Genomic DNA, 20,476 nt, shown 5'->3' with positions numbered 1-20,476 from the left:
GCTTACACTGAGAAGGGGCCAAGGCTATTGCTAAAATCGGAGCCCTGCCTACTAGCAAGAGTCTTGATTGCTTTTTTTTTCCCCTCTGGCATCCAAGGCGGAGCCCACGAACCCCATCTCCCCCGAGCGCCTCCCCCGCAGCTTCGCCCGTTGGCCAGAAATTTTCCAAAAATCTCCACCCCTAGGCTGAAAACCCAAAAAGTTTTGTGCCAAGGAGAAGGAAGACAGGAGTTGGAGCGCGGCAGGCGGAGTTGCTCTCCACCCCGCCTCCCCCGAGCCCCCGCGGCCCGCGCCTCCCGCCCCCGGGCTCCTCGCCCCGGGGACAGCTGGCAGTCCCGCGCCGGACCAGACACAAAGCCGATCAATCCCGGCGGCGCGGGGGCGGGGGGACGCCCGCCAGGGCTTCCCTTACGCTCCTCGCCTCCTCCTGCCCCCTCATTAGGACCCAGCCCACACCTCGTCCGGCATCCACGGCCCTCCCCCTCCCACCCCTCACCCCACAAAAGGAACAGCCCAGAACCCCCAGCCCCCGGACAGACCAGACCTGCCCCTAGACTGCCAGCTGAGAAGGCGCCCCCGGCCGGGGGAAACTGACGTCCATCAGGGTCCGCCCACCGCTCCCCTTCTCTCCCCCGAGCCCGTCCCTTCCCTCTCCCGCCCCAGAAGTTCAGGGGCCCCTGCCCGGCCTCCCGCGCTCCGGCCGCCGGGACTCTCGGCCTCCGAGGAGCAGCCAGCTCGGACCCCGGGAAGATGGCGAGGAGGAGCCGCCACCGCCTCCTTCTGCTGCTGCTGCGCTACCTGGTGGTCGCGCTGGGCTGTAAGTTGCTGGGGTACCCCACCCTCCCACCCATGCGTGCTGGTACCGGCCCCCCAGACCTCCAGCCCCTGGACGCGGCGCTCGCGGACGGCAGTCTCTGGGGCTCTGGGCTGCGGGTGTGCCGCGGGGCGTCTGACTTGGCACCCAGCGAGCGGGAATCGGGGTGCAGGCAGGCGCGGGGATCTTTGGTTTATTGCAAATAGCATCTGATTTTGTCAATTCTGGGTGGAGAAAATTCAAAGTCCACACCAGCCGATTCTCACCTTCTTCCAAAGTTGGGGTAAGTTTTCAAAGACGCAGGGACGCGAGCAGAATGCAGAACAAACTAGCTACTTAGAAGATGCTAGGATCTCAAGATGGCATCACAGGGAGGCAGGCGCCGGCCACGCGAAGTACCGGAGAAGGGGGTAGCGTCAGAGTTGTCTTGGTTTCTGAGCTTCCAATCGTACCGGTAAAATGCAGTGCACTTGTGGGGCAGGGGGATGAGGGGAATTCGTGGCTGCCGAGCCAGAATTACTTTTATCCTCTCCACCTGCACATCTATATTCAGTCAGGGAAGTCTGGTGTGGGGACTCTGGCCAGCTGCTGTGTCCTCAGGGGACGTCCGACCGAATAATTGTTAGAAAGAGGCAGAAGCTGAATGAACGAGGAGCAGGGGGACGTCCCAAAGCCATTTCACGGGGTGGTTCTAAACAGGATTTTCACGGATTCTGGGCTCACGAGATTTAAAATCCTGGGAACGTTGCCTATTATTTTGTTTTCTTCGCGTTTACTTTTTAGGAAAATGGAGGAAATCGAAATAGATCGTAAGCGCTTAAGCAATGAAGTCCTCCTTTTTTCTGTTGTTTTTCTTGCTTTTCGTTATCCCCTTTTTTCTCGTTCTTTCTTTCTTTCTTTCTTTCTTTCTTTTTTTTAATGGAATGGGTTATTATTGTTGCTTTTCAAGTTCTGGTAATATTTAAAATAACCCACCGAATGAGTGTCTAATACCATAATACAGTGACTTTTTCTCACGTTCTTATTGCCGAAGTGAGTATCGCTGAACTCAACGTGATGTGAGCTTTGTTCCTTCGTGGGGGAGGAAAGTGCCAGTTGTCTCAGCAAAGGGGCATGTGCTGACCTATATTATAGAAAATCAAACCAAGACGGCAAGTCTTCACAATAAAACCATTATGCAATTTTGAAACTGGTATCATGTTGGACACACAAAGAAAAAAACAGTAATGGTAAAGGGCAACAAAGAGACGGGCTGGAGGGATTGTCACAAAACTGCTGGGAAAGTTATGTATTTTGTTGATGATCCTAAATTTCAAATTAAAAAAGACTGATTTTAGAATTGCTACTAATTAAAAACAGAAAATGGTTTTACTCTTCTATTCTTATTCAGTGATCAAAATAGAAACAATACACCCTAAGTTTTAAAGTGTAGCCAAGAAATAACCAAGCAGCAAACACAGGGTTAGATGAATGAGCAGAATAACCTCTCCTTCAGACTTTGGGTAAATCTAACCNACCCAGAGCAATCTACACTTTCTTTTTTTTTTTTAAAGATATATGGGATTACTCCTCATATCTTTTTTTTTTTAAAGATTTTATTTATTTATTCGACAGAGATAGAAACAGCCAGAGAGAGAAGGAACACAAGCAGGGGGAGTGGGAGAGGAAGAAGCAGGCTCATAGCGGAAGAGCCTGATGTGGGGCTCCATCCCAGAACGCCAGGATCACACCCTGAGCCTAAGGCAGACACTTAACGACTGCGCCACCCAGGCGCCCCACCATTGGCTCTTCTAACCCTGACTCCTATGGGGAAATAATTTGGGAGTATGTGTGGATCTTTTTTAGTTTGTTCCCAGGATGCCAAAAGGTCTGGCATTGCAAGAATGTTTTCTTTTCTTTGTGTGTGTGTTTTTAAATAAACTTAGTTATTTTATAACAGTAGATGTAAAGAAATATTGTGAAGATAGTATGGAGAGTTCCCATATATACCACATCAACTTTCTCCTTTTAACATTTTATGTTAGTATGATACATGTCATAATTAATGAAGTGGTTTTGGTACATTATTATTAACTAAAGTCCACACTTTATTCAAATTTCCTTCATTTTTACCTAATGTCCTTTTTTATTTCAGGATCTCACTCAGGATACTCTATTACATTTAGCAGTCCTGTCTCCTTAGGCTCCTCTTAGCTGTGACAGTTCCTCAGACTTCCCTTGTTTTTTTATTACTTTGACAAGTTTGAGGAGTACTGGTGAAGTATTTTGGAGAATGTCCTTTAACTGGTGTGTTTCTGATGTTTTCTCATGACTTCTATATCAGTATGGACTTATGAATATTTATTTTATACTTTGGATTATAGTCCAACATGATTTTATTTATTTTAGTCTTAAAATCTAAAATTCTTCCAGCTTTTGCCATGGGAGTTCTTCTAGGAGTTTCTGTATCCTCTGACATACCTCTATCATTATATATATATAGGGCAACACAAAGTCTTCAGGCTGATCTTGTATATTTCCTGCTCCAGTCATCGGCCATTTCTCCAAGGAGCCCTGGTTCCTTTTATTGGAGAATGGTATTAGAAACCAAGATGTGAGTCTACCGCCATACCACCTTGAACACACCTGATTTCATCTGCTCTCAGAAGCTAAGCAGGGTCGGGCCTGGTTAGTACTTGGGTGGGAGAAACCAAGATGTAGGCACTGTGTATGCTCATTGCTATCAGAGCGTTGTTGAAAAACAAGAATGTTTTTCAGGGCTAAGTTTCACTCCACAGTCCTATTTGTGATTTATCCACTCAGGTTTCATGTCCAGATCCAAAAACAGTATATTAAAGGCTATGTATAAGGGCGCCTGGGTGGCTCAGCTGTTAAGTGTCTGTCTTTGGCTCAGGTCATGATCCCAGGGTTCTGGGATCGAGCCCAGCATTGGGCTCCCTGCTCGGTGGGAAGCCTGCTTCACCTCTCACACTCCCCTTGCTTGTGTTCCCTCTCTTGCTGTCTCTTTCTGTCAAATAAATAATTAAAATCTTTAAAAAAATAATAAAGGCTATGTATATGTCAGACACTATTCTAAGGACTTTCTGAATATTCTCTCTTTTTAAGTTCTCAGCAAATGCATGATGCAGAAAATATCCAAGTTACAGATAATGACCCCCATGGTTCAAGAAAGCTCATTCATGGAGGCTGGAAAGAAATGGAATGGGGATTTGAAGATCTGAGAATTTGTTCCATAGATAATCGGACTTCTCTCCTTTTTCTATCTGAGCACTTAAATCCTTCCACTGTCTCCATTCAAAAGCACTTTGTGAATTTCTTATTCTCTAATTACATACTCATTTTCTTAATATCCATCCCCAGTATAACTGTACTACCCTTTTGTCCTGATCCTATTTTATATAATATCATGCTTATTCCATTCTTTCCTTTTATTTCTATTTGTCTGTATCCTTATTTCTTTCTTCGTAGTCTGGAAGACTTTTGTTGTTGCTGCTGCTACTGTTATTTGGACTATGAGTTCACTGTACCTGTTGATATATGGACATTTAATTGTGTGTTTAGTGAAACTATATTTTTCTTTACCATGGAAATGGCAACTCCGTGAAGGAAGGAATTTCTTCATGTTTGCTCACCACTGTATGTACAGTGCTAAGCAAAGTGCCTGGTTAATAGTAGGTGTAAATAGATACTTGTTGATCAGATAGGAAGGGCATGAGGTGGAGTGGGGTGGAAGAAATGGATGAATGGAATTAATGATCTCAATATAAATCATGAAGCCCTAACTAATGCTAAGTAGGTGAGGTGTCAGATTTCTCTGAGGTGACATTTAAGCCAAGCAGTTGAATGTGAATGAGAGCAGTATGTTGTTCTTGACCCTACATGGCTAGTAGCAGTTGGTCCTCAACTCTGAACTGGAACCCGAGCCAGGCTACTTGGCCTGAGTCTGTAATCTCTCATCAACTGATAAGGACTGTGAAGCAGGGAGAGGGCTGGATCTTCTGCAAAATCACAAAGTTCTGCCCCGGTGGTGAAACTGACCCAAAGAGCACTCCAGGGAACCAGTGCCAGGAAAATTCTGCCCTCTGTAAACATTGTTAAGAACAAAGCATCATCATGAATTTGCGGAGGAGGACCGGTTCCATCCTGGCATGGTCCTAATTATCTGATGAGCAGAAAGGTCAGATTGGGCTTGCTGGTGGACCTGATAACGGTTTTAAAACTGAGACAGAAATGACGTTTAAAAGGAAGAAGTCTAAAACAAAAAGTCAGCATAAAGAGAACAGCAAATTCCCTAAGGTTGATAATACTCACTATCCCCCCACCAGAGCAGTTTAATGAGAGGAGCCTATGTGCGTTTACATACGTTTTCTCTACCCATGGTTTCTGTTGCATTGGTTTCCTTTGCTGGGCCTTGTTGTTAGAGAAGATGTTTGGACCTACGGAAGCTAGAGCGTCTGTGTTCATTGAAGTTGGACCAGAAGAAATCTGTAAAGGCCATTACTTAAAATAACCTTTTTATCCCACAGCACTGCTGAGTCAGTAATCCATTATACCTGTATTGCCAGATTGGTGCTTTGAGGAAGATGAAGGTGAATATAGAAAAGGGGAATCAGAATGTAGGTCAAGTGCTTTCTTTGGCAAAAGCAGAGAAAGAAAACTTAAAACTGGGTACTGTTTTCTTGGGAGGTGTTACTGTTAACATGACCAGAACTCAGAAAAACAACCCAACTGTATTAGTTTTCTATTGCTACAGAAACAAATTACCACAAATTTAATATAACACGGATTTATTATCTTAAAGTTCTAGGGGCCAGAAATCTGAAATAGGTATTGCTGGGCTAAAATCAAAGTATGGGAAAGGCAGCTATCTTCTCGACGTTCTAGGGAAGAATCAGCATCTAAGCTGTTTTTCCAGCTTCTAGAGGCCACTGGCTCATGGCCCCATTCCTCCACCTTCCTCCATAGCCAGCTGTGCTCGGCTCCCATAAATCTGGTTCTCTCTCATCTACCTCCCTCTTCCGCTTGTAAGGACCTTTGAACTTACATTGGACCCACCTGGGTAATCCAGGTTAATCTACTCATCCCAAAGTTAGCTGGTTAACAACTTTAATTCCACCTACAAACTTAATTCCTATTTATCATGTAAGATAACATGTTTTAGGCTCCTGGGATTAGGATGTGGACATCTCTGGGAAACCATCACACCAACCAAAATTGGGATGTACACAGTAACAGTGTAATCAGCATGTAGCCAAGAATATTCTAGATCCCATGGAGCAACTGTAACTTTTACCTTTAAATTATAATTTATAGTGATATAGAACTGTATTTTTTGAGTTCTATTTCAGATCACATAGTGTAGCAGTAAAGAACATGTACTCTGATGCTGAATTCTGTGTTATGTACTAGCTAACTGTATGATCTGGCCCAAGCTATCTGATTTCTGTGTGTGTCGGTTTACCCATCTATAATGGTGATAATCCCAATAACAGACTTACTTTGTAGAGGTGTAGGGAGAATTAAATGTGTACATATATATAGCACACTTAGGAAACTAGTCCTGTTATTATTGATAATATTTGGGGCCAGTGGAGTTAAACAGTCATATTATCATTTATAATGGATTTCCTACATTTCAGAGAATCCTGTCCAAACACAAATAGACTGTTTCATAAGTATTATATTAATTTAAACAGTTTGTTTTATTCACTTTTATTTTAAAGAATTTGTTTTAAAATGTGTTTTTTAAAGTTTTATTACAAAATACACACATATATTTGTATTATTACAAAATACTTGCATGTGTATGTGGACACGTGTCTATCTATCTACATGAAAAGAATATGCTAGGCAAGTGAAGGGGGGGAAAACCATCTCAGATACGGAGGGAACAGGGCTGCACAGAGGTACTTGAGCAAAAGCAAGCAGGAAATGGAAGAAGTCCCTTATGGCCAGAGCATGGATGACAGGGGAAGACAAAAGGCAGCAGCCAGCTGGTAAGAGGGACTTGTAGGGCATATTTAGGATTTTAAATTTATCCTAAAGACCAGGAGAAGCCACTGAAAGCCTTTAAACACTGAGTATCAGATTTGCCTTTCAAAGAGAACACATTGAATGGAGTGTGGAGAATGGGCAGGATGGACAGGTGGGTAGGACATGGAAGTGGGGAGCCCAGTTAGATGTTATTGGAGTGGTCCAGGCTGTTACTTCCTAAGTATTTATTTTATATGGTTTATTGAAAATACGTACATGCACATATATAATTAGACATTTACATCCACCCACAGAAAATTGTTTTATATCTGAAATGTAGTTAATTAAATTTAATCAGGAATTTGAGAGAAAGGGCTCTTTAGTTTTTAAGAAATTTTTTAAAATGGTGTATGCTACGTGTGTTTCCAACCCTCTCTTCAGCTCCCAGCATCTAAACATAAAACTAGCTTTTGGGGGTACTGTTTATCGTCTTTCGGTATTATTCTCTCCCCCCCCCTGCAGTGTTTGTCTTCCTTCAGCATTGTTTTACCTTATTCCCATCTTGCCATCCTTAAGAGGGTGATTGGATTAGGTTTGATGGGGAGAAGAGTGGCCTTCTGTGTTACTAAGTATGTGAGGGTGTGCCTGTATGAGAGAGACAGAGGCACAGACAGAGATAGAAAGAGCGAGGGATAGAGGTGGGGGGGGAGGGAGAGAAAGAAAGAGAAGGTGTGTGCTCAAATGAATACCTGCTAACAGGACCCACAGAATCCTGTTCTTGGAATCTTCAGGCCAGTAAAGGGTTGGAAATGTTTACAGTTTAAATTGTTTCCACATTTTATGAACAGAGAAGGAAAGAACTACTAGACCTAGTCCCATGAAGGTATTTCAGGAGCTACACTCTTAGCTCTCCACTCTCTTGGCTCAAACAGTCCTGAGCAAGAATTCTTGTGATTTTTTTTTTTCTTCTTATTTTGGAGGGAGAGAGAGAATCCCTAACCCCAAGCAGACTCCCCACTGAGTGCAGAGCCCGAAGCAGGCCTTGATCCCAGGACCTGAGATCATGACCTGAGCTGAAATCAAGAGTAGATGCTTAATGGACTGAGTCACTCAGGCACCCCAAGAATCCTTGTGATCTTAACAGATGGGAGTTTTAGTTCTTAACTGAAGAATTTCACCTTTCTCTCCCTCTTATGTCATTGACAGTTTTTATTTGTTTTGTTAGATTTTCTGTTTTGTTTTAGTTTTCAAAATTTTTCACAGGGACAGTGTGGGACGGAGTTGATTTTATACTGGTAAGGAGTGAAAAAGCCTAATCTGGTCTTTCTCCTTTATTCTAGGCGTTTCCAGTTCACTCACTTTCCTTTTGTCAAAGCAGTCACCTGCTGTTTTTAGTTTTAGCTTTGCTCACACTGTAAAAACTTGCTAAATACTTTATTTATGGGCATAATCAAAGCAAAAATAGATCACTGTTGAATGCATTTACTTACACATTTAAAAACAAGGTATGTATATGGTACATTCGAATAGTACAAAAATGAAAAATAACTCTTTTCTAGCCTTCTTGACTTCTATTCCACTCTTTACAGATAGCCTACTCTTTTTTTTTTTTTTAAGATTTTATTTATTTATTCAACAGAGATAGAGACAGCCAGCGAGAGAGGGAACACAAGCAGGGGGAGTGGGAAAGGAAGAAGCAGGCTCATAGCGGAGGAGCCTGATGTGGGGCTCGATCCATAATGCTGGGATCACGCCGTGAGCCGAAGGCAGATGCTTAACCGCTGTGCCACCCAGGCGCCCCTACAGATAGCCTACTCTTAAGCTTTTTGCATATAGTTCTAGAAAACTTGGGGGGAAAATATAGTTCCAGCATATATGAGCATACCAGTATAGTTTCTAAATCAAAATCAAAATTTCCTATGCTTATTGTTCTGCTCCTTCCAACAAATCAAATCATATTATATATGATATTCTGTGCCTTCCTGCAAAACTTTATTTTTTTATTTTTTAAAAGATTTATTTATTTTAGAGAGAGAGCGTGCACCTGACTGGGGGAAGGGGCAGAGGGAGAGAATCCCCAAGCAGACTCAAAGACTCCCTGCAGAGCACAGAGCCCTGAGGGTTGGGGAGGGGTTGATCCCACAGCCCATGAGATCTTGACCGGAGCTAAACCAAGAGTCAGAAGCTTAACCCACTGAACCACCCAGGCACCCCGTGCAAAAATTTATTTACTAGTAATTGAGCCACAACCCAAAGCTATGTCTCACAAATAGGACTCATGATAACATTTTGCAGAGGCCTTTAAAATCCTTAAGCCAAAGTGCAGCAGGGGCTACCTTCTAGGTAAAACCAACAAAAGTAAGTAGTGAAACAAAATGAATATAACAAAGCAGAGGGAAATAAATTTCCAATAGTGAAACAAAATGAATATAACAAAACAGAGGGAAATTAATTTCCAAACCAATGACCAAATCTAGAAAGGGAAAATTCCAACTCAGATGTTATGAAAAAAGTCCAAGGTAGAGGGTAAGTGCCAACGCCCAGAGAAGACCAACACCAGCACCAGCTAAGACTTACAGACAAGTGCAAACTGGTGCTATTTTTAAAGGAGACCAAAGAAGAAGTAATGACCGCAAATAAAAAGGGAACATGTTGAACTACTGGGAAAGTGCTAAATTTGAAAAGGGAGAATTGTGCTAATGCCTTAGAAAAATGTTCTAGAGGCACTTTAAAATAGGAATGGATTCTAATCAGAAGTTGAACTCCATGGAATAAACAGTAACTCAAGGGTCTATTTGTCCAGTAATCTAAACATGCAGTCTTCTATGTCATTAAAATATAGGGTACAAATTCTCCGTAAGCTGGGAGCCGTGGGTCATTGGACTTTGGCCTCATAGGAGGCTTTTGGTCCAGAACAAGTCAGGTGCTTTCAAACCCTGCCTGTGTGGGTGTGTGTATCCGAGTGAACAACTATGCCAGTTTAGATACAATGTTTCTCCTTCCCAGCCATCTTCTCTGCTGTTGTGTTGTCATTGTTGCAATTTTCTCCATGTGGCAAATGCAGTTACTAAGCCCCTTCTCTTTAACCCTCTCCAGCTCATCCATTCCTCAAAGCTGAATTCTACCACGTATTATTACACTCCTGGTGTTCTTGGTATGTTCCTGGTTCTCTTTTGTACTTACTGGGTTAAACTGTTACCATGTTTACATGTGTTTTTCTCTGGATTGTGAGTTTGTCAAGGACAGAGTCAATACATCTTTGTGTCTTTAGCACCTAGAATCTTGCCTGGCTCATAATGATTTTCTAACACTTAATTAAATAGAGGTAAGTAACCTGGAGTTTGATGTTTTATTTGTTTCTTAGCTTCATAAAATGACATTTTATTACTAAGGATCCTAGGACATGTGTAAAATTAATATTCCCTAACGAATGCATAATTTTTCTGCTCTTAGAACTTCCTCCTCCCTCGCGAGCTGTAGACTCCCTAGAGTTTAGAGTTACAAGGTAAAATAGAGACTGGTTGGCCCTATAGAGTTTTAGGAAATGTTGCTGATTGCCTGATGCTTCTTGTATTGTTTAAAACACAACAAAACACAAAAACCCCTACATAAGTTCCTTTTGAATTAGTAAGCATTGATTAAAAGTTCAGATGAATCAAACAATACCTCTTCTCAAGTTGCCTAAGAAAAAATACAACACAGGATGTTAGAGAGTTCTATGAGTGCTCTCTGAAGTGGGGGATTCCACACTGTCCTCATGGTCCAACCTCTTTGCCACTCAGTTGATATCACAGCAATCCATGTCCCACAGGAGGTAAAAGTTTACGAAGAGAGAGGGGAGGGCCTGATAAAGTGATCTTTATTTCCAAACCAAAGATGGTTTTCTTAGGCATCCTTTCCAGTAATCATATCATTCTGTGGGATCTTGACGCCTGCTCATTAGCAGTGAAAAACTTTCTTCTGGGTCCAGGTGACTCATCAACTAGGTCCAAGGGTATTCTTTCACTGCAAATGCCAAGATTAGATGGATCCTAAGGTTTTCAGCTCTATTGTGCTACTCTCCCAGAAAATCTGACTGAGGATGCTGAAATGTTCAAAAAACACTGCCTGGAGCGCTGCAGTGTTCTTCAGACTTTTCTTTATTCCGAGAAGAACATATGCCCCAACATACATTTTTGGTAATTAATTATATACATGTATTTCTGTATCAATATATTACATTAATTATAAGATATATATAAAATAAGTATCAGACAAATGAGATAATGAAAAATAAATCAGCAGTAATGCCCTTGGGCGGAAATGAGTTTGATGGTTGTCCTGTATTACAGCACTTGATAACGCCTCTATCATTAAAACACTGCGAGACTGGTACGTGAATAGAATGACAGACCAATAGAACAGAATAGAAAGTCCAGGAATTGGCCCAAGTTCATTCGGAAACTTAGTGTAGATGTGAGATGTATCTTTCTACTTATCTATCTATATATACAATAGGAGGACCTCAAACCACAGAGAGCGCTTGATAGATATCGTTACAGTTGGGTAGCCATTTGAGGGGAAGAAATCGGATCCTGACAGTGTACATGAGAATAAACTCCAAGTGAATCAAAGATCTAAATGTCAGTAAGTAATAAGTGCACCCCCACCCCCAAGATTACAAAAGCATGGATGCCTTCTTTTAAAAGCTATATATCGAAAGAACATCTGCTCAAAAAAAATAAAATACCATACAAAAATCAAAAGACGAATGACTGATTGAGAAAAAGATGTCTGCACTCTAATTCTCAGCCAAAGAGTATCGTCACTGATATGCAACAAGCCCTAAAAATGGAAAGAAAATAAAAATATAAAGAACAAAATAGAAAAATGGCGCATATACAACACAAACCCCAGAGAGTTCCCGGAAGAAAAATTTTAATAGTTCTTCAGATATGACACTGTGCTCAACATCACTGAAATGCAAATTAAACTGTCACACAGATAACATCCCTTTCCTGCCAGATTAGCAAAAACACATAACTCATCCGCATCCTCTGTTATTGAAGCTGTGTGCAAACAGGCCTCTGACTCCTGAGGGGCTGCACAGTGATCTATCTGCTATGGAAAAAGAATTAATTCAGCAATATGTAGAAAAATTGCGTGTCTACTCTGACTCATTCCCCCCACTACCGGGAGCCTGTTCCAAAGCTGTATTTGCAAAAAACAAAAACAAAAACAAAAAAAAAGCTGGATGTGATTGATGCATGGTATTATTTATTTCAAAATTATTTATTATAAAGAAGATTGAAAACAATCAAATGCCCATCAATAAGAGATTGGCTGAATAAAGAACGAAATGGTATGCAATGTAGCAATAAAAAGGAATGAGGGTGATCTCCACGTATAGGTATAGCCAAGGAAAAAAGCAAGGTGCTGAACCGTATAATGTAGCAGGCTGTATTTTGTGTAAGAAAGAAATACTGGAAGGTTAAATGAAAACCACTCACAGTGGGTAGAAAGGGGCAGAAATGGGACAGAGTTCTCTTAGTAACTTATTACATAGATTTGGTTGTGAAAACTTAAATTTTCTGTTTCAAAGAAAAATTCACTAAAACCGCCATCTTGAAAATTGAAAACAAATGGACGGAAATGAACCTCCTGGGTCTCAAGCCAGTGATGTAACCATGCAGGGGAAAGAATTTTTCCAGTCTGAGTTTAGAATATAATAATCCACTGAATAGTAGAAGTTATTTTAAGGATAAATAAAGCTGCAAAGGCATTTTAGAAAATAATTGAAAGTGGTGTTATTTTGAAATTATACTACAGGAGAATGCAAATCTGTAATGATCATAACGTAGATATTCAAGATTTTCAGTGAAGGGAAAGAGAGATACAAGTATTATGTTTAAAAAGCAGAAAAGTCCTATCATGTATATTTGAATTGGAAATATCAGTATGAACTCCTAATGCTTTTTTCGTTCCCAAACTGCGTATTTCCTATCTCTGTCCAAATAACCTAAAAACAAATAATCTAAAAAATCTCGATAGTTTGCCGCCATACACGTTAGTTTTGCTTACATCCCCTTTTTGTGGTTCCATGTCAGCTGCAGAATCTCTGCTCTCTGCATGTCTCATTCTCATTCCAGGCCGCAGGCTGAAGGGGCTGACCCCATTTGGGACAGACAGTCCTCGTGGCCAAGGGAAAAGCAAAAGACCAACTAAATCAAGTGTTCGCTTTTAAAGCTTCCACTTACCAGGGCATATGTGCGTTGGTGAAAGCAATCACGTGGCCAGAATCGCAACTGGGCTGGGGAAGTGTATCCTGCTAGCCAGGAGGCCCCAGCTATCATGTAATAATAAGTGGAAAGGGAAAGAATAGTTGGGAATAATAATAAAATCCTTCCTACAACACTATAAAAATGAGCATACACATCGTGATCTCTCAATACCCTTCCACACTAGCAGCGGCCAGGGAAGCTTTGAAGGAACATCTGATTCCATGTGTAGGGTTGGGCGTGTGTGAGTCTGGAAACATTTACTCTGTTGTGCCAGAAAGCTGCAAAACTCTCCAAGCTCATGGGATCGTCTAAAAGACACAGGAATCAATATGAAAAGGCTCACTGTGGCCAAATTAGAGGCAATTTAAGAATCAAAAATGAAAAAAATATTTTGAAGGCAATTGATTTAAAGATGCCAAACAGATTTTAAGTGTATTAATTATAGACATTAAAAAGAGAGAGAGAGTCGATAAAATTAAAAAAAAAAAATCAGTGACTTGGTCACCATTAGAACCAACTACATCAATGGCTCCCTACCCTGAGTTTTAACAAAGAAGTAAGCCTTCATCCTGCTTTCCTTTATATGTGTAGATATGTAACATATAACCTTAACTGATAGAGAAAATTTTTTGTTATAGAAGTCAAACTAGTAAATGTGCAAATAAGAAAAACAGTAGAATCTAGTCATCATCATTTTGCTCCATGTCATTGGTTCAGGATAGGGTTATTAAAAATTAGACAAAATGTTGATGGGGACCTTTAAAATGGAAGGACCCATCTGTTATCATCTAAAACCACTGATTAATCTTAGCATCATTAAAAGTAGGACAATCATTGTGCGGTACAACAGGAAGCACAAAGCTCTCCCTATGTAGTGTTTGTGCTCCCCCCTCAAGGAAATAATTATAAAAATAATTGCCCTTTATCTGAATCAAGCCTCAGGGCAAGCAACCTTCTCTTTATAGGAGGGTAGATGCACAGATTAAAGACATGGAAGAGCTTAGAAAGTGCGTTGTTCTACAGAATAACTAGCTGGGTTTTCTCAACAAGTCATTTGATGGGAGGAAAGGGCAGGTTAGCTCTGCATTAAAAACAAAACAAGACAAAAAGCCTAAGAGGCAAGTGTAACACTGAAATGTGGATCCTGATTCAAAAAAGATATTAGGCGAATTTGACTAGGGCAGGGTATGAAATTATACTAAGGAATGAATTATAATTTGTTATTTTAATGTTACTGTAGCCATTTGTCTTTAATTTGTATTGATACCTCCTAAATTAATAAGGAAAATGGATTGATAGATATGATTTGCTTTAAAATTTCTCAACAACAAAAAAGATAGATGAAGTAAACGTGGCCGTCTTTACAACTGTCGAAACCAAATAATGAGTATGTGGGTCTATTGCTCTGTTCTCTCTACTTTTGCGTATATTTGAAAATTTGTCATAGGGCCACCTGGCTGGCTCAGTTGGTGGACCATGCAGCTCTTGACCTCGGGGTTGTGAGTACAAGCCCCACGCTGGGTGTAGAGATTACGTAAATGAGTAAATCTTTAAAAAAAAAAAAGAAAAAGAAAATTTGTCCTAATAAAAAAACTAACCCCCCCCAAAAAAAACAATGTGATAAATATATAAAAATTTCAGTATTTCTTTTCTTTGCCCCTCTGGGTTTTATTGGACTATCCACCTTTGAGTATTCTGGTTAAAGAGAAAATAAATAGACCGAAGTGAGTCCACTTGAAATATCTGCTCTCTTAAACTGTACACCTTACTTAACCAGAATAAGAAACCTAAATTCTATCTGAATGACCCCCTTTTTAATCTAGCTAGTCTGTTTCACACTAACAGAAAAATAAAATGCCTGAAAACAGACAAAACACCCTGTCATTAACTGAACTCCAAGATCCTGGGTTATACAGCAAAATCTGTTAGTCAATGTGCATAACAGTAATGTTTTTCTTCATAATGTAGTGTGGACCTTTCAGTTCATTTCCTTTCAAAGGGACTTTAATATTTTATTCCCTAAAATCTGAAAGTACCCATTAGATGAATACATGACAGAGTCATAGACTGATGACAAGAAAAGGTGAATGTAAAAAAGACAGTTGATTAAATTCCAAAAAATTTAGTTTTTCTCTTGCATTTATTTAATAGAGGCTGGTCCAATCAAGCCTCTTTCGTCCACCCTCTGGCTCTTCCAAATAACAGGAGACTACTTCAGCTTTCTTTAATAGGGCAAGGGCCAACTCAAGCTCATTTCAAAATTGCTCACACTTCCTAAAATATTCACTTAATGCTCAAATCTATGTCATTAAAACTTAATATCAAGTTCCAAATGAGTTCTTTATATGATTTAATTTCCCATAGTTCCTTTAACCTTGAAGACCCCAAAGCTCTAAGGATTCTCTGGAGAAGACTCTGGCTGTGGGGGAAGAATGGAGGAATTAGAGGCATTTAGAAGCCGCCTGGAGTCTTTGCTAGCAGCTTACGCACACGTTCATTGTAGCCATTTATGTCAGAAGCGATTTCTATGCGGGATAACACGTTCCCCAAATACACCATGAATTCATGAGCAAGAGAATGTAGGCATTAATAGAGGCAGGAGTTCCACTTCACCTCCCATCCCATTACCTCTTAGAGTGGAAGCAAGACTGCATCATCTTCCTCAAAGAGAATTTAGATTTAGAGTCCTAACTATTTGAACAAGCCAGCCATGTCCCTCTTGCTTGCCCCATTCCACACATTCAACTATTTATCTTTGAGGGTGAGATCATTCAAGACAAGCCTTTTCCATGACATGTGCTGAAACATTTGAGGAAATTGAGTTCTTATTATAAGAAAAATAAAAGGACGAATAATTTTGCAAATGGGTTACAGAAATACCTCTTTTAGAGAGCAAAGTGATCTCACCAATGAGTGTGTTGATTATTTTTTTTTTTCCAAGAGGATGATGGATTCTCCTCTTTTACCTGAAAGAATATCAGTTACATTTTCTATGACGGAGTAACTCAGGGGCCTGTTCACACTGACTGGAATGGTGGGCAGAATCACGTTCACTTTTTAAGTAGATTAATTTTATAAGTTAGAGTTCTCAGTCTGTTTGGCAGTGGTGCATTATTGGATTCATAAGTTAAATGTCCAGGTGAAATGTCTCTACTGGAGGGTCAGAGGACCTCCTTATACTTCAAACCATAAATCTCATTTGTTTTCAAAGATGCAAAAAGTATGGCATAAATAAAATGGAGCTTGGGATGCGAAGACCTAAGATTGTGTCAGTTCTGCTCTTAGTTTTTTGTTTTTTTTTTTTAAGATTTTATTTATTTATTTGACAGAGAGAGAGCCAGCGAGAGAGGGGACACAAGCGGGGGGAGTGGGAGAGGAAGAAGCCGGCTCCCAGCGGAGGAGCCCGATGTGGGGCTCGATCCCAGAATGTCAGGATCGCGCCCTGAGCTGAAGGCAGATGCTTAACGACTGAGCCACCCAGGCGCCCCTGCTCTTAGTTTTTGATAAGGCTTTAGAAAACTATTTTATTTGGATCTTGGTTTCCTTATTTGTAAAATGAGGGGGTTTGATTTAATGATGATTAGAGTTCTTCATAATTTAACATTTTGTTTTCAAATGGGGGAAAAAAATGTACCATACTTAGATGCTAAAATTATTTTGTATGGTGTTGAGAACTTGTTTTCATTCTATACTGCCTCTTTCAGGATTCTTATTGGTTAGAACACAGAGCTTGTTTTGAAAAGGACGAAGAAATGGCTTGGTATTCATGGAGTTGATTGTATATTATGTAAAAAGTCTCTATTTGATGCAGTCGTCGTCAGGAAGTTGTTAGAAGTTTTGAATAGTGAAGCAATATACCAAAAGATGTTATTTATGGTAACCAATAATTTTGAGCCTTACACATAGGATAGACTTAGAAGGAAAGAGGTGACTAGAGCCCAAGTATTAGGTTAAAGGGTACAGGATTAAGGTAGCAGCTGCCAAAATTGTTTAGGAACGGTTAAATCCAGAAGACATTGAAAAGAATAATTGGTAAGATTTAGTGGTTGATTAAATATGGGGGGACATCAAAGACATCAAGACAGTAATTTCAAGTTTGTGGATTTGAAGAACCAGAGAAAACATAGTGCTTACATTGAGAAGGAATGATTATTTTGTATATATCAGAAGGCAACAAAATATCCAACTAAAAATGTCTCTATAGAACATTGGAAAGAGGATGAAAGTATAAGTTCTCTGTACCTTTCCCCTGTACTTCAGTGGTGAACAAAAATAGGGAGATTCACTCTGGGAAAAGATGTTCTCGGGGAGAATACACAGAGGTTGATTAGTAGAGACAAAGGACTGAACTCTGGAGAATGTGCTCAGTCAAGAATATAAAAGAGCAGAGACAATGAAGAGAAAGTGCCCAGGGAAATAATAGACAAAGTGGGGAGGAATTTTGCCAAGTCAGTTATCTGGAGACCAGAAGAACCAAAGGAGATCAGAGAGAAGCTATGGGTAACCTGAAGGATTAAAAAGAAGACAAAATTAGCATTTGAATGGAACTTCACAATTGACAAAACACTTCACACGAATTATGTTAATTCTCCTGTTAACATTCCTGTGAGGTACCTGGAACTATTTTTACCAAGGTTTCATAAAATGAGAAGCAGAGGCTCGGAATAGCTAGGGAGACACAGAGGCAGGACTTGAAGAAGTTAGAACTGTTGACTCCAGATCCCTTTTTTATTTTTATTTTTTTTTTTATTTTATTTTTTTTTAAAGATTTTATTTATTTATTGGACAGAGATAGAGACAGCCAGCGAGAGAGGGAACACAAGCAGGGGGAGTGGGAGAGGAAGAAGCAGGCTCATAGCGGAGGAGCCTGATGTGGGACTCGATCCCATAACGCCGGGATCACGCCCTGAGCCGAAGGCAGATGCTTAACCGCTGTGCCACCCAGGCGCCCCTGAGATCCCTTTTTTAATTTTTTTTCCTATGTGGGAGATGAGGATACTGGAAAGTGTGAGGGAAAGTAGAAGGTTGAGGAGATTTTTAGGGGAAATGGAAAGCGCTCTTTTCTGGTGTTTGCTTTGGCACTATAAAGGCACAAGGAGAAGAGAGGAAGCCTCTGTCTTGTCATGTATGGATTTAGAATCAGCATACAGTATCCTGCAGGGGCACCGCAAGGATGACTAATTTTTTCTGTCATAATAAGAAAATAACTTGAGTGTCCATTTAGAGTGTGGGTAATGGCTTAAAGATCTTAATATGTTATTAAAATGCTTTCTGACATTTAGTGTATTTGTAGTATGGTTGTCTCTTAACATATACAAATGCCTTCTGTTCACAACTCAAACTGAATTCAAAGCAATATTAACCTGAAGGGTAAGCCATAAGCCCGAAAAAAGTATTTCATGATCTAAAAATATTGTTTAACTAAATGGGAAGAATATCCAAACATGAGCTCATCCAATATTGTCGAGGGATTTATTATCAAATTTGGTCACCCTGTAGCATCACAGATCATTTAAAAGGGAAATAGAAAAAGTCCCCGTAATTTTCTGGCTTTTTCCCTAGAAGTCAATATCAAAAGAAAAACATGAATGTTGTTATGAGCAAAAATAAATATTTTCATATATCACACACTTCCTAAATTTTTTGTATGTGTTACCTTTTAAATTGCTATTTGCTATCTGATAGCAGAACACAAGGATTTTTTCCCCTTTATTTTGAAATGAAGAATAACTCTTTCAGCTAATTTCTGTGGTACCATTTAGTAATTTCTTCTGTCTTTTACTACTTCCCAACTATAGTTTCCATGGGAACAGGATCAGTCAGAAAATATTTAGGACTCTTTCAGAATGTTGAGTCCAAGATTCCTAATTAGGCATCAGGCACTAGCAGCTTAATTAATACAAGCGTCTGTGTTATATCTTTGAAGGTAAAGAAAACTGGGTTAAGATTTCACAATACGTTTGCCTTTTCAAAGATTTTTATTAAAGATTTGGATCAGAGAGCTTTAAAATCATTTAAGTATGTGGGAGAACATGACTGGAAAGAAAAAAAAAGAAAGAAATATCTTTAGGCATACTATTCTCAACAGATAAGAAAACTTAAGAGACACCAATTATCCCAGTTAGATCATCAAAATCGGTTAAATGTTTCTTAGCTGAAAATGTTATCCTTTGAAATACAGCATATTGTGAGTAGGCAGAATTATATTGGGCTTAGGTTTGGAGCAGGGACTAATTAAAAATCAAAAGAGGTGAGAGAAAATTACAGAATTGAAAAGCCACCAAACTATACCAAAAAGACCTCAATAAATGCTGTGTCCTCTCCAATACCTCCTTTGTAGTTTTTTTTCTCTTCATTTATTTATTTTTATTTTTTTTATTATGTTATGTTAGTCACCATACAGTACGTCATTAGTTCTTGATGTAGTGTTCCCCGATTCATTGTTTGTGTATAACCCCCAGTGTTCCATGCAATATGTGTCCTCCTTAATACCCATCACCAGGCTAACTCATCCCCGCATCCCCCTCCCCTCTGAAACCCTCAGTTTGTTTGCTGGAGTCCATAGTCCCTCCTGGTTCGTCTCCCCCTCTGATTTCCACCCCTTCATTTTTCCTTCCCTTCTCCAAATGTCCTCCATGCTATTCCTTCTGTTCGACATGTAAGTGAAACCATATGAAACCGTATGATAATTGTCTTTCTCTGCTTGACTTAGTTCACTTAGCATAATCCCCTCCAGTTCCATCCATGTCCATGCAAACAGTGTGTATTCATCCTTTCTGATGGCTGAGTAATATTCATAGTTTTATTGTGAGAACAACTACCACTAGTGGAACATGAGAGATCATAGGTTTACCCTTAAAAAATTAACTTCATAGGCCATGTGACATCAGCTGTGTAAGTGGAGAATACTCCGTTTGTCATAGTTTGTAAATGCAAAGCTTTCAGGTTTCTGTTAGCTCAGTGTGTGTTCAAGGGATTGAATGGGGAGCTACCAATGGGTGTTACTGCCCCAGGGAGTGTTGCAGAGTTCTGGGGACCTATTTGATTGTCACAGTGATGGGTGGGTGCTATAAACCTGCTGGGCAGGGACCAGAGCTGATAAATATCTGTGCGCCAGACAGTGTTGTAAAATGAAGAACTTCCCTGTGTCCCTCACCCTGCATCCTTCATGACCTAACCAAGTCCCACTGCATGTTCATGTAAGTGAAAACTTTATAACTGAGCCAAAACTTACACTAATTTAGCTGTAAACAGATTTTTTTTTTTTTTTGGTACAGCCTTACTGCATAACTAAATATCCACAGTGAGCCTGTTCTTTATTTTCCTGTACCATTTGGAATGGCTTCAGGTCTTTTTCCCTTAAATCCAGTTTAACGTTGTAAGTATAGACTAACACCCGAATTCTTCATCATTGTGTATTCTAGTGCAC

General features: G+C 40.1%; 1 protein-coding gene across 2 annotated transcripts in view; it reads left to right on the top strand.

The window, feature by feature from the left end:
- Positions 1–217: 217 nt before the first annotated feature.
- The window catches only part of JAM2 (junctional adhesion molecule 2), a 60,286-nt gene continuing 40,027 nt past the window's right edge, over positions 218–20,476 (top strand). The window contains exon 1 of one of the 2 annotated variants that reach the window (XM_034656602.1): positions 218–817. In XM_034656602.1, the coding sequence (XP_034512493.1) occupies positions 751–817 (67 nt within the window). In that variant the 5' untranslated portion in view covers positions 218–750. The remainder of the gene's footprint in view (positions 818–20,476) is intronic. The other variant, XM_034656596.1, reaches the window with a different exon arrangement.

Source organism: Ailuropoda melanoleuca, chromosome 1 (genome assembly GCF_002007445.2).
Source record: "Ailuropoda melanoleuca isolate Jingjing chromosome 1, ASM200744v2, whole genome shotgun sequence".
Lineage (NCBI taxonomy): Eukaryota > Metazoa > Chordata > Mammalia > Carnivora > Ursidae > Ailuropoda > Ailuropoda melanoleuca.
The sequence above is the reverse complement of the archived record's forward strand: the minus strand, read 5'-3'. Positions and strand labels throughout refer to the sequence as shown.